The sequence below is a fragment of the Vidua macroura genome, chromosome 2 (assembly GCF_024509145.1).
Source record: "Vidua macroura isolate BioBank_ID:100142 chromosome 2, ASM2450914v1, whole genome shotgun sequence".
In the NCBI taxonomy this organism is placed as follows: domain Eukaryota; kingdom Metazoa; phylum Chordata; class Aves; order Passeriformes; family Viduidae; genus Vidua; species Vidua macroura.
The window spans coordinates 66,711,744-66,727,070 of NC_071572.1; the positions used below are offsets into that span (position 1 = coordinate 66,711,744).

General features: G+C 40.8%; 1 protein-coding gene across 3 annotated transcripts in view; it reads right to left on the minus strand.

Moving 5' to 3' along the window:
* DCBLD2 (discoidin, CUB and LCCL domain containing 2) overlaps positions 1-14,950 on the minus strand; it is a 54,024-nt gene extending 39,074 nt beyond the window's left edge. For all 3 annotated transcript variants that reach the window (XM_053971114.1, XM_053971115.1, XM_053971113.1), the window contains exon 1: positions 14,832-14,950. In XM_053971114.1, coding sequence (XP_053827089.1) covers positions 14,832-14,940 — 109 coding nt within the window. In that variant the 5' untranslated portion in view covers positions 14,941-14,950. The remainder of the gene's footprint in view (positions 1-14,831) is intronic.
* Positions 14,951-15,327: the final 377 nt, after the last annotated feature.

A 15,327-nucleotide genomic window follows, 5' to 3' on the forward strand; every position in this document is an offset into this window, starting at 1 on the left:
CAAATGTCAGATTTTTGATCAGTCTTAATATGCTAACACACTTAACAATAAAGGATTCTTTTTCTAGTAAAATTGCTTTTCACAAGCAAATACTCACACACATTACAAAATGCATGGAATTTATTAGATTAACAACAACAAAAACAACAAATATATTCATGGTGATACATGGGGTTAGCATTTCAAAACTCTTTATATTGCAGATATAAAAATAATTATCAACACAAGCAGCAGTCAGTTCTAGGTTATGTCCTAAACAAAAGCAATGAGCCATTAACCAGTTCTGTGTTTTTCCTGTCCCGTGATGGGGTAAGCAACTGCTTATTCATTCACAGATTGAAAATACTCTGCAAATACACTGACACAGTGGCCTTTTGACTATGAAATCATAGTAGCATTCTCTTGTATGGGCAGATACACTGTTCTGAGTGCATTTTAAGGAAAATAAAAATCCTTGCATGAACTATAATGCTCAGAAGTTAATTAGTTCTCATTTCAATCGGCCTGTTATTGCAATGCAGTCACCACACAAATACTATTTCTTAAAACCAGGAATACCAATAATGCACATGAGCCTGTATCTTTGATTCTTCCCCACCTTCTTGCATCTTAAGCCTGTGCTGCTGGAAATCAAAGACAAAGGAAAGCCTGTGTCTCCTCTTTGACCCAAAATGTATTTAAGCTGTAAACTTCTCCAGTTAAAACTAGAAAAGATCATGCCTATCATTCATTTAAACACTTCTCTCTGCTAGCTTCCTGTTCAGCTGTCTCAAGCATGAAACAATACCTGCACTGTGCATGATGAACAGCGCACAGCTTTCTGATGAGAAAAGCAAAAGAACTCCAAAACAACTAAACACATTTAGGTGAGAAAATGCAAATAAAATATTTTAAGTTTTAAAAATTGGGACTTTTCTTCTAAAGACACATCACTAAAAAATGACAATATTACCTCTTGTAGTTTGGAACAATGTCTTGTTTCCCATGGCTAGAGAGAAAAACTTTCTAATTTGGTTCACACAATTTAATGGAAACGTCAATCTCAAACCTCCCTTTTTGTTGTAGGCTTTCTTAAAAACATGAGAGGAAAAATATTCCTCTATCCATATTAAAGAACCTGCCATCAAATCATACTAGAAAGGAAAGGAAAAACAATTGTGCTGAACTGCAGCATCTTAGTATGAAGTTGATTTTTAAAAGTAGCTTATTCTGAATGGACATTTTAGATCTTTTTATTGTATTTCACTTAGTGATAACAGAAATGCCAGACACTTCATGCCTGAAGAATCTGAAGATTACATGGCATATACAGACTGCCAAGGGCAGCAGCATCACTCGTGAGCTATTTGGAAAATTTTAAAAATCACACTTCCAGTGAAACTTGCACAACTAGGAACCCACATGTTGCTGTATTGGTACTATAAAAGGGCAGTTCTTGAACCTCTCCATGTAACATGGTGCTTCATTATTTCTGTCACACTTTTTTAAACATCACTGATGAACTCCAGAGACACATACACACATCCAGCATCAAGGGAGCAATCTGCAATACTCAGTAATTTCTCCAAGAAAAAGTACAATTCTTTTCACTACAGCAGCATATATAGGACAGCAGTCACTTTGTTCATCCTCAAGCCATTAAGTGGCAGAGAACCTTTTGCTTCTGTTAACCTCTGAGAGTGGAATATCTAAGAACACATAGAAGACAGACATCAATTCCCTAACCAATTATTCCTCTCTTGTCAGTACACAGATGAACAAGTCTGCTTTCTTTCAGACTTCCTTCTCACACCACAGGCCTCCTACACTTGCAGGATAGATAAGGCCCTTTGTAGAAGGCACCATATCACTGGTGGGCACATATCACACCTGACATGAGGAGGGGCTGCAGATGTCCATCCTATCTCACATGTGCTGGGGACCAAGTTCACAGCAAAGAGGAAAAGTTCAGCTCTTCACCAAAAGCTGTTAGAAACAGGGGCACCTCTTAAGCAGTTGCCAGGGAAAGGCAGACTGCTGCCATCAGGAGGAGGATCCACCTCCTCTGCAGGCAGCTCTGAATGCAGCCTGGATGCACCCTCCTGAGAGAGTTCATATGACCCCTGGGCCATGGCATACTGATGTCTGATGCAATCATGCAGATGGTTAAAAACAATTTCTCAGAGCCAAGTTCTTTACATCAACAAAATACAGGTCTCGGACCAACATAAACATACCAAATCCACAGGATTTTGATACATGAAGAAAATGTGGAATTTAACAAAATGAAAAAATACTGAACACGCAGGAGTGGGTGCTAAGTTATTAATACCCACAAAAAAAAAAAAAACAACTATGCTTTATAATTGTGGAAGTCAATTAATCAGAACTTTTCCCCCAGGAGAACAGCTGCTGTTAGTGACTGCTAAATTTGTTCTCACTATCAAAACATGTTTAAAATAATTTTTTAGATCAGTGAATACTTTCCCATTCCTTACTTGGAGAAGAGTGAATGATAAAGACATTAGACAGTTCAATATTATAACCTATAAAGCATAGCTGATACATATCAAAACACCAATCTCAATTTCAACATGTGGCACCACCTTTCGAACAGACTCAATTTAACCAGTGGGTTTCCTGAGAAGATTTTACATATATAAGCTATTATTTTATGTATGTTTGTGACTAAATGTTGGATGTAAGTGAAACTTTTTTAACTAAGCACAGATAGAACCAAAACTATAAGAGTCATGTAAGCACAAAAAAGATGTTTTAAAACATTCATTTTAACTTCAAATACACAACTCTTTCTGATTCAATGCATTACTATAATTTCTCCTCTTCTGTTTAGCTTCTGTGCTATGCATTTCCCTACTTTTTCTCAGCATACCACTAAAAGATGCTGCATCTGCTTTTTGCTTTTCTCAGCGTGGGCAACAAAATTTACACAAAGACCAAAAGAGTTCCACAAATAAGAAACACTGAGGAATTAAATCACAGAGACATCAAATTCTAAATAGCTTTTTCAAGTATTTTCAAATGCCCTTATTTGTGTCCTCCAAACTCACTGCTGTTTTCACCAAATTCCATAGAGTGATGTTCTTCAGGAAGGAATCTGTTCCACTGTCAGAATTAATTTTCTTAACAAGCCAGCAAGCACACAGTCCACTTTGATCTTAATGCCATTTACTTGCCTCAGTAAGACACTGGTTTGGGCATTTCATCCCACTACAGATGTTTCACAACATAAAATACCCCACACTGCCACAAACAAGGCCACAGCTCAATAAACACTTGAAGGCACTTTAAATTAGCACAGCCACGGACAAAAGCAAGCCTTGTCTGCCTCTCACTTTTGGCCACATGTTCTCACACCCTTCCTGGTACTGGAGGCAAACATTTATGCAGCCACATGGCCAACCAGAGCAGGGACTTAGCATAAAAACAGCTGTTAGTTTTAAACTAGAGCAACCTCCTACTTTATTTGAGTATGCATATGCAGCAGTGCCTTCCTTGACAGAGGGATAAGACAGTGTGAGAGTAGGGGAACACCATCAACTGCTTCTTTCACCAGCACTGCCAACCCATGTTTGCATTTTAAACAACCTTTAATGCCAAGCAGAGAGGCAGAAACCATCCCAACCCTGAGAAGAGCAGTCACACAAGAGTGGTGCACTGGCTCGAGGAACAAGCTGGCTGCAGCCAACCCACTGCCACCACACAGTACTGGGTGTCATCAACCCAACTCTCTGCGGCAGCTCTTGGTGCCACTGCCAGTGGCAGGGCAAAGAGTGGAGGGCACGTGGGATTATGGCTCCCTCAGCATGGATTTATTTACCTGCTGTGGGGCACTCTTAGACAGTTAATGAAATTATGGGATGAAGTTTAACAAAGACAGGTACAGGACAGAAGCACAATAAGCATTTTGCTTTTCAAAATGTTAGCAGCTCAGTGGGGTGACAGGAGAGGGTGACAGGAGACAGAGGCTGATTCTTGTTCTTACAGCAAAAGTACAAAATTTAATATGCCATTACAACAAAATTTTACTGCTTTCATTTACAATACGGGCCACGTGCTGAGCTAGTGATAATTAGCACTTCATTATTTTAATCTATACACACAGCTTTACAATCATCCTCTCTGGAACTCTAGTCTCAGCTTTTAGCCACTGAATTTTACACAAAAGAGTACCACTTAGGAATTCTAAATTTAGCATCCAAATATGGTAACATTTTAAAATAAATTATCTAAAATTATTAAGTTGTCAGAGCAGGTAAGACATGTGCTTCCTGTGCTGTGATGTACTAACTGAACTGACTACTACTAAAAGAACAGAAGAGACATCAGCTGTGTAAGACTGTGCCGCAAGGCTTTCACTCACCGATGCCAGGGAAACAATGTGAGTAAGTCCCCAGGGACAGCTATGACTTGCTTAAATAGTATGCTGGCAAAAGGAGGCTACAAGGACAGGCTAGGCATGGTGAAAAGTGATTCACATGAGGAGTCTGTGAGAGGATTGTGTGCTCAGTGGTACATAATGCAGAAGCCCCTCTGATCTGCTGCCCAGCTGACTCACAGTGACAGCTCATGCTCTGTGTCTTTGTTTGGCTGGCACATGCAGCTTGCCCACTTCCCAAGACACAGCATTTACTTTGCAATCGGCACCAACATGTTCTTAAAAATAAACACTATTGTGCTTCAGTGCTTTAAGTGCTACACAACAGAAACACAGATGATGAATAAAGGAAAAATAACACACAGACGGTCATGCAAAGCACTATGAAATTAAGCAATGGTCATGGTCAGAATAGGCTTCAAACCTACAGGAAGTTCTTCAAACTCCTCACCACACTAGGACCCTGTGAAATTTCACAAGCCTCACATAAGTCAACTAAGAGGCAAAAACGTTCTCCAATCATACCAATAATCCACATGCTAAATTAACACTACACTCAACAGTTCCCCCTTCCTTTTCCAGTTCATAAATGAGACTGCACAGCCTAACCTGCAGATCCATGGTGGCAGCACCATCTTGCCTCTCAGGAGCAGCTGCCCCTTCCTTGCCCCACCCACTGCCAGTGCTCACTGTACTACCCCTGTTGGACTGCAGCCCAGTTCCCAGCCCAGGCTCCCATCCCAGCTGCCCTTTGCTGGGCGAGGGATGGGCATGGCTCACCAGCCACTGGAGCCTGAGCAACGCAGAGGATGCAATGCAGGGACAGGGAGGAGACAGCAGCAGCCACAGGTAAAAATAGTTTTTGGTACCATGGAACCAACAGAAGCTGGCAGCTCCTGACCAAAAAAAAAAAAAAACCAAACCAAACAAAACAAAACAAAACAAAAAAAAAAAAAACAAAAAAACAAAAAACAAAAAAAAAAACCAAAAAAAAAAAAAAACCAAAAAAAAACCAGCTGTCACTGAAAACCTCAGAACACAGTTGTCATTATTTGCACCCCACAGCTGTACCAAGAACAGAGACTTTACATTTATTTCTAACCCTCTTTAAAGGTTGTCATCCAACTGATGAAACAGTCCTACTCCATATCTGTGCACCAGCAGTTCCTTCTCCTGGTGTAGGTGGCATACAGTATCATCTTGATTTCTAACATTAATTTTCTAATATATTTTCAAAATTACAACAGGGACTATTTGGACGTTCCCCATTTTGAATGACTTGGCTTCATTCTAGCATCATAAAATTTAATATACTATCTGTTATAAAAGGCACTTCATTCCTAATTTTACCCTGTAGATATTCCCTTAAAACAAAGATGTTGCCACACTTTTGACCCTCTATGATACAACCAATAAAACAAGCCTTATGTATTCCTGAATAATAAGATGATGAACTAGGAAGATGAGAGTAAATTTAAATGTTTGAGTCTTCATTTTTTTAAGTGCCAAATTTATCATAAGAAGTATAGCAAGAGCATGTAGGAATTCAGTGTGTGAAGCTTCAGTAAAAACTACCTGTGACTTTAAGCTAGTCAATAAGATTTGCTGTACCTTCTTCATAGCAAGAAGGAAATGATGCTTTGTGTAGCAAATGATGCCTTGTGGAGAACTTGAAATAATATCTTTAAAAATGAAAATATAAAGTAATAGAAATCCTTTATTTGAAATTTTCAAATATACTTAGGAGAAAGACAAAAAATGATCATCACTAGACTTAATACACTAGTGTTCAAAAGCATTTAATTTAATGCATTCCTTTTTCCACCCTTGTGATACTGAGATGTACTTTGATACCTGTACACAACTGCATAAAAATAGAATTTAACAGATAATGTGGTTTAGGGCTTCTTGGTTTATCACAAAACTCACAGATTTGCAGAAGAAAAATTAAGCACTAGTGGCTTCTTTCCACCACACTGAGCAATGCAAGATGTTTTTCTTTGCATCTTAACCATTCCGGAGCCAAGTTAAAATAACCAGATATGGGCTTTAGCTGGCTACAGTCCTGCTGAAGATGCAGGAGCTGCCAGCTGTGAAACCCTGTGTGGTCCTGCAGGCAATCATACATGCACAACAGACTCAGCACACGTGCTGTATCTCTGTGGTGCACTATCCTTTCAGACCCTAAAGCTCTGAACTTTGAGCAGTAACCACACAAAATTGCACCACTGTAATTCGTCTTTCCACTCAAGACACAGGATCTTCCACCTGCCTCATTCCTGTGAGATTTCTCTCCAGAAAAACCTCCATGTTTACATGCAAGTAGATATACAAGTGGCTTGTCTTGCCAAGTCTAATTAAAACACTTTATTCATCCTATTTTTGCATTTTTAATTTTATATTGGGGCAAAACTAAAGAGAAATGTGGCACAACTGCTGAAACAGTTCAGTGTTATCCTTCAACATTGAAAGCTGCAACTGGGCACTGAAACAGCTACTCCTACTCCAAGAATTTGCAATTAAGAGACCTGAAAAGATTTCCTCTTCACAGTTAAGCAACATTTGAGGTCTTATGATGGCCTGATCTAAGTTTAGGAAAATCACAAATGGATCACTGAATAGGAGGAGAGAAAGGTACTTAGGGATTAAAAATAACTATCCTTTTGCAAATCTGGAATTTGCAAATTTATAGAACATTTATACACAAATCTTGATTAAATGCCAGGTCACAATAAACAGTATTAGTGTGATGACTGACAGCATCACTCTGGGAAAAATTTACACCTGTTTAGAAACCAGGACAGAAGAATTATCTGTTCACAACCATTTTCAGAAGCATGTCAAGCTTTTCAAGTTCCCTTTTCCACCATTAACAGTATTCACACAAATCAAATTACTACCTCTGACAGCAATTAAAGTAAAGAAACAAGAAAATCAGAGGGGTTGCTTTTAAGAAGTGGTTCTATCAGAAAAACCATTTTGGGGGAAAAAACTTTAAAAGAGAATCCATGTGACCTCATGCACAATCCATCAAATTCCAGCAAGACTGACAATCCAGAGATGAGTAGCTGGCAAGGATTGTCATTCTAATGGGTAATATTCCAATCCTCGATAACAAAACCTCTTCCTTGAGCTAAAAGTATATTTGGAAAACTTGAAAATCTGGGAGGAGGATTTAGAGGAGGGATTAACTAGTGAAGATATGAAGTGGGAAGGGGAGTGTTTATTAAAGCAAATAGATGATCTGACCATTGATTTTATTTCCACTTTTCAGTTCATAAATGATGCATGATCTATGGAATATGGTTAATAAGGCAGTCTCCTGTGATTAGCTGAATTGAGTTGTCACATCATGAAAAATGTTAAAACATTATACATTAATTTAAAACTTTTACTAAAAAATGAAAAATGCTAACAAAATCAAAGATTCCCACATAGAAAAAAAAATCTTTGTTTTTTTTTCTTTAATACTACAATTAACAAAACCACTCTAATACAGTTTTGCCAGTGAAAGACAAACTCTGGCATAAAGAAAATGCCAGAGAAATATTTCCAAAAAAAAAAAAAAAAGAAAAGAAATATTGAAAATCTACACAAATAAAAAACCTCTAGACACTCTCAAAAAGGAAAAAAGCACCACGTTTGAACCTGTGTGATCCTAATTTATGAGTCATTTTACACAATGATGGTTTCATAGTGTACTGAAGAGCAAAAAGGCCCTTTAAAGTATGATTTCCTGTACACCTTGACTACTTAGAGTTGGCTAGTCACTATTCTAACTAAGGGGAATTCAAGAAGTTGCATTAAATTTCTTTCCAGAAAGTTTTCAGACTTGAGCAAAGGCATCTTGAAAAAGAGACTTTTAAACTATTTCTAAAGCTAGCATGCTTTAAACACCTGGAGAAGAAAACAAAATAAAAAAACAACCCCCCCATCCCATCTGTTTCTAAGACATTCTTAAAAACACACCTACATTCCTGGTATTGCCAGGAATGACACAACTGAGTTCACAAACTTGGTTCAGCTTCCATGACATTTACTAAAGCAACCATCACAGCCATGGTGCAGAACTGGGACCTCCTAACAGTGACACCACTCAACAACAAGAGGTGTGGGATTTCTACTCACAGGACAGAAGTTAGCATTTTCAGTAAGATACTCAGAACAGAGGTTCTTAAGATAAGCAGTCAAATAACTGTCAGGAAATAATGATTCCCTGAGTCACAATGCACAACACCTCTTGTACAGAGATCAGTGACCAGGCTAACACAGCCTCCTCACGTCAGCAAACACTAAAAACAAGCATGCCCGACACGTACAGACTCAGCCCCCATTTACACATATTCTGCTTCCAGCAATCCTTTTTCTTCTAAAGAATGTACTTTTTTAGAAGCAACTGCCAATAGCTGCTAAGAATCCTTGCATTTCTAATGGTTCGTGGACTTGCATTTCACATTGCTACTGCAAATATATTCCAGTTGTTTTATAGATAGGGAGGTCACATCAAATCACAGTCTCACTGCAAACTTGCAACAAAATACATAGAGGTATGATTGTCACTTACTGCAAAGACGAACACATATATGCTTGATTTTCAGGATGCAACTAAACTGACCAAAATCAAAGAGACAACTAATCACTGAGTTTCAGTATCCACCAGCTGTGCTGGTTCAAACCTTACAGACTGCTAACTCATTGAAAATTATTTTTATTTTGATATTTGCAGAGAAAAAAGAATACAATCCAAACAGAAGTGACAACTCCAAACACAGAGATTTTGAAGAAATGCCAACAGGAAGCAAGCAAATACCATAAGCAGTACCAAGTGATGTGCTACAAGTCCATGATCCAATTGATTGAAATAGTGAGATAGCTAAACAAGCATGAACTATCTGCTTTAATTTCATTTTTTAAGAGTTTAGCAAACACAGAGAAATGTTATCCTTTTAAAACTCTTCACCAAGGGAAACTAAGTGGTCATGCAGGGAAACAAAGAAGTTACACACTTGCAAAGAAAGCACAGGTTAAATGCTTCTTACCTATTCAAGAGCTGGTGTTTGGGTTTTTGGGTTTTTTTTTCAGGCACTAAACAAAAATGCACAAACCAGAAGACATTTCCAAAAATCACTGTTATTCTGAGGTCCAAAGGTCAAGTTACTATCAAATTTTCAAGTATAATTTTTGTTTCAAATAACAAAGTGTTTGGTTATAAAGAAACAAGCTCAAATAGACTATAAATAGCACAGCTCAAACGGTTTGTCTCCAGTAATGGATGGCAAAGAATGCAGTTTAGCAAAATTTGATATTTCATTACTGCATTAATGAACAAGCTTCACAGATAACAACCCACCATTCTGTATTAAAAATACTCCAGGACTGAAAATTCTATCTTAATACAAGTTACCACAGGGCCTTCTACATCAGTATTACTCCCACTCTCCCTCTCCGCCTCCCCGAACTTCAGTGTAGTAATAAATCCACACTCTATGCTTGGACAGTGGTTTCAACTACACTGTTTTAAATAAAAGGATGCTGAATTTTCCATAATATTTGATTTAGTGAAGTTAATCTAAAAGCAACTCAATCAGGAAATGCAGGAGGGAAAGGAAATACTTTGACTACAAAACAAATTCCAGCTTTTCCCAAAGCAGAACACACGGATGTACCTTTTGCCACCAGATTCAGACACCCACTTCAAATAATGCTCATTAACTAGAGGAGGAAAAATAACCTTACTGAGATTCTTGTTTTCAAAAGCAAAGCATATCCACTCTTGTTAGGTCTATACTTCCAATAGCAGCTCACTTCCCTTCAGGAACTGCATTCCTCCACAAAATTCTTAACAGCACTGTTCCTCCTCTCTAAATCTATCTTCAAGGTGCAATGCTGAGAAGTTGAAAAGAGCATTAGAAAACCTGAAAAAGCCTACCCTAACTTTCAGCCCTGCCCTTGAAAAATTCTTCCATACTTCTCAACACAGATGATACGGATTTGCCTCAGCAGTCCTGCCTAAATGGTACCAATCCCTGAATCCTCAAACTGCACAACTGTATCTTCAAAACACTCTGCACTCTTAAGTAAAACTGTCCCATTAAAAAAGCAGAACAGTTCATTAGAACACTGCCCTCCTCCTCATAAAACACTTAATCTGATGTTAATTTGAGGGACAATAAATCTCTCATTTATTAAGATTAAAAAGATCTGAGGGTCTTTTTAATCAAAATAATTCCTTTTGGATTTGGCTGTGACTCCCTTTCTTCCAGATCAGCCCAGCCAAGGACAACGGATACAAAGGGCAGTGAGACACTGCCCACCCAATCTAATTTAGCAAGAATAGGAACTGGCACTTGTGCGCAAGGCAGCACATGGCAATCGCTCATGTGACAGACTGCTTTGTGGCAGTGCTTTGTACTCACATGCCCGGAACTCTCTGCAGCAGAAAAAGACACACCTGCAATGGGCTACCCCGGCAGCTGGAACCCTTGTCAGCCCCTGGCATAGCAGGAGATCATCCCTTCCAGGAGCCTGAGGGAGAAGCTGCAGTCTCCCTCCATCTTGCTCAGCCGCTGGATATGCAGCTAGAGCCATCTTCTCTTTGCCTTATTCCTTCTCCCCAAACTACAGCTGACAGATCAGCACCTGCCCAGTTCTGGACTGGCCGCAGCCAGAGCCACCACTGCCTACTCCCTGCAGGAGGGACAAGCAGAGGTGAGACCAGGAGCGCTGCGGAGAGGAGAGCGCACCGAGGAACTGATGAGGAACAAGGAAAACACAAATGATCCACAAATACTGTGGTTGAGATCCCGAACACAAGGCATGGAAAACATTTCATGAGGCTCAGTGTGCACAGGGACATGAGTTCTTTCACTTCATTTTTCAGATGACGGTAACTCAGCACCAGACATTCAGAAATTATTTTTCTCTGCTACACCGCAGCAAACATTTTTAAACCACTGTGATGAATCACTTCTTTGCACTTTCTTCAACAACATCCTGATGGGCTGCTATCTGATTAGAACAAAATGTGGGAATCTCATTCAAAAACAAGAATCCAACATTATTTTTTTTTTAAAAAAACTGCTAATAAATCTGCTTCAAGCCATTGGGGAATCAGCTTCAGAATAAAAGGTTCTTTTTAACTTTAGGCACTTTTCCTCAGTTTTACGGGTACATTGGTATCCACTAGGAATCCCAACAGATGGCTACCAAACCAGTCTGTGTGGTAACAAAGTTCTTACTCTACAGACCTTACAAGCTTCACACCTTCAGAATTACTGACACATTATTCAACTTCTACTTTGATGAAAGCTAAGCGACCATTCCTCCTCTAGCTGTGTTTTCTTAAATTAAAAAAAAAAATAGGTTAAATTTAGCTAATGAACAGACCATACCAAATTTATGTCAATACCTAAATATCTGCTAAGAACGCTGTTTCTCCAAATTCAATTCACAAAGAGCAGCAAGCTTAGCTGCTGGCTTGCTTTCATTCACACCTGCCTAATTACATGAAAAACCAAAAAAATACTCTAAGTATTTTTCAAATATCAATTTCCTTGCAACCAGGATCTAGAATCACTACAGGACTGTTTCAAAAATCAGAAGAGCTAACTTGCACAGCCATTAACTAGACAGTCCCCAAGGCACGATATTATGAAATGCAGCACAAGGCACTTCTGAAGGTGTTAGAGCTAATAGAAAATGCTCAGTTTTTGAAGACAGCAACACACTCAAGTTCAAGTCCCTGACCAAGGAAGTCTGATTTACATACACTGAATGATTTTAAATATGATAGACTGAAAAAAAAATTCCACTTGAATCCTACAAGACAATACAGTGGGCTACTATGAAAAACATTCACCACAGCAATAGCTGCACTTTTTCATTTCTCAGTTTGCTGCTGTCTGGAAGAAGAGGCAATTTGAGCCAATACTAAAAACGAACTTCACATTGACCAAAATAACATTATTTTTTAAATCAGTTCATACCAGTAAGGTGTTGTACAGGAAAGCATGTGAGAAATGAAAACACTATCTTCAGAAAAAGATTTAAATACCATGTTGTATGTGATCCTTAGAGCTGCTGAACAGTAGAAAAGAAAATGAACAATTACTTAGTAACAGAGGATCAGCCTCTCTAACGTAATGAATGAGGCTCAGTTCCTACATAGTATCACTCACTCTACTTTTATAAAAGAGCTTAAAAGCAACTTTAATTGTGAAATTCCCCAAGTCTTGGTTAATTCCATTGTCAATCAAGATATTCTCTTAAAAGCCTGAGCACATATTTAATGCCCTAATTGAGTAGTAACTTTGTGCAGACCTTCAAGACCTAGATAGCAGCTTCATTTCTATATGGGATTCCTTAGACAAATTAGAATTATGCCAGCATTTAGAGATACAGGACATGGGCTCCCCAACCTTCTCTGGAATAAGATAAATGAAAATATTTTGGCAAGGAAACAATCATTCACTAGCAGAACTCTTCTTAGAATCTCCAGCAGTTTCTCATATTGAAGCATTGTGTTTGACAATACCAGAGCCCCCCACCTTAAAACAAGCTCTGCTTTTTGTTAGCAAATAAAATGAAGCTTGCCAATAAAAAGGTTCCCCTCCTGCTCAAAAGTGAAACTTCTGAGCTAACTTTAATCATTAACTAGAGAAATACTGCAAATTGAAATCTGGGTAGAAGTTCTTTAGCAGTTTCCCAAAGTACAGAAAGATGAAGTTTCACACATACCTAAAAGCCTGCTGTCCTCGCAAGCGTCACTTCTTGCTGCATGGTCCCACCCCCTTTAACATACCCCTGACTACTCAGTGAGCCAGTTCAACTCAATCATCTGCAGGTAAATTATGACTCTTCCCTACCCCCACAGTTATTTCAGTCTTCTCCTAGAATAACAAACTCAGTCTGCTCACCAAAAGGTCAGACAAGTGTCAGGTCAGCAGAAGCATGAAGCTCCTACAGCATGAACTAACACCTTGCTGCTGCCTGCCTCATCTAGCATCAGCCTTCAAAAGACTAAATGTTAAAATAGCCCTATTTCCTCTTAGATTGAAAGCAAATGGGTCTTTTCCAGCTCCATAATAAATTACAAGAAAACAAGCCCAGCTGTGTCAAATGCTTATTAGCATTAGTTTTGTACGTGTACAGGAACATAAATGCAATTAGCTGGAAATAAGAGGAAAAGGTCCACACAGCTACCTTGCTCTACGGATGCAACACTGAGCTCCTCCCATTCAATTAATTAACTTTAATTAATTAAATGTTTAATTTAGATACAAAACCAGTAGAGTGCATATAGTTCCTATTCCTTTTGTGCATTTAAATACAGCATTTCTGAAATTCAACCATATTTCCATCTCTGAGATGGAAAGAGAAAGTTATGTGACAACTTAAAACAATTTCTGAGGAGATCAGTTTCTGAAACGATGCAAGACCAGTGCAAGAAGCAAGTGGAATTGAAAACTACAAAATTAATCTTCCCAAACCCAGAAGTGAGTTTCAAGATGCTGTCAAAACACTCACTCCCACCACTTTGTCCCAAGCACATGATCAAAGCGACAGTCACAGTGGCATCCTCTGATCTTCTGCCATGAAGTGACCAAATTGTGCCTCGTAATTTTCACAGTGCTAAAGCCTGCTCATTAATTCTCGTCGATCTCTCTACACAAAAAAAAAAACAAACAAACAAACAAAAAAAAAAACAAAAAACCCACCAAAAAACCCAAACCAGAAAAAAAAAAAAAAAAACAAAACAAAACAAAAAAAAAACCAAACAAACAAAACAAAAACAAAACAAAACAAAACAAACAAACCACCAAAACAAAACAACCTACCACCCTGTCTGTCACACGTTCCGGACTCTCACCCCTATATTCACTTCTGCATACTCTCGGACGAGTGTAAGTTTATTTTCACAGCAAGCAGCAGCAGCTCCCCTTTATCCGCCTCCTGGCTCACACCGAACACTTCACAGCCTGCAGCCGGGGGTCACCCGCGGGCCGGGCACTCAAACTCACACAGCCCCTGCCCTGCCCCGTGCCCCTCCACAGCCCCGGCTCCTGCCGAGCCGCGGTCCCGCCCCGCCCGGGTGAAGCCTCCCGCCGCCAGCTCTCCGTGGGAGTGCGGCAGCGGGCAGGAAAAAAATGTTTCTTGTTTAGTTTTTTTTTGTTTGTTTGTTTCTTTTGGTTTTTTTTTTTGTTTTGTTTTTGGTTTTTTTTTTGTTTTTGTTTTTGTTTTTTTTTTTTGTTTTTTTTGTTTTTTGTTTTTTGTTTTTTGTTTTTTTCAAAAGGGGCGCTTCTCTCGCTCTTTGTGGGCCAGGCAAGGGACAGGTTCGGCGTCAAGGGGCACATGTCGAGGGGCGCCCCGTCCCAGCAGCAGAGCCCCGGAGGGTTAGTTCCCACCCCCGGCCGCCGGGGCTGCGGGGTTCGCCTGCCACCGCTCTCGCACCCACCTTTCTGCGCCTCGGTGCCCCGCAGCAGCAGCAAGAGGAGGAGGCTGGGGCGGAGCAGCGAGGCCGCCCGCCGGGTCCCCGCGGGGAGCAGCCGCCCCGGGCTCACCATGCCCCGCGGCGTGGCCGGCGCGCCCGGCGGTCCCAGGGCATCGCGGGCTGCAGGGCGGCCGCGCTGGGCCACATCTGAGCGCTGCGCGCCCGCCAGCCCGCCGTCCCCCGCGGCCGCCCAACCGCTTCCGGGGGCGCGGCGGGGCCGCCGCGCTTCCTGCCGCCCCCTCCGCCCCGCGCGGCCGGCCCCAGGCGCCGCGGAGCCCCGGGCGGCGGCGGCGGCGGCGGCGGCGGCGGCGGCGGCGGCGGCGGCGGCGGCGGCGGCGGCGGCGGCGGCGGCGGCGGCGGCGGCGGCGGCGGCGGCGGCGGCGGCGGCGGCGGCGGCGGCGGCGGCGGCGGCGGCGGCGGCGGCGGCGGCGGCGGCGGGGCCCCTCCGCTCCCGCCCCGA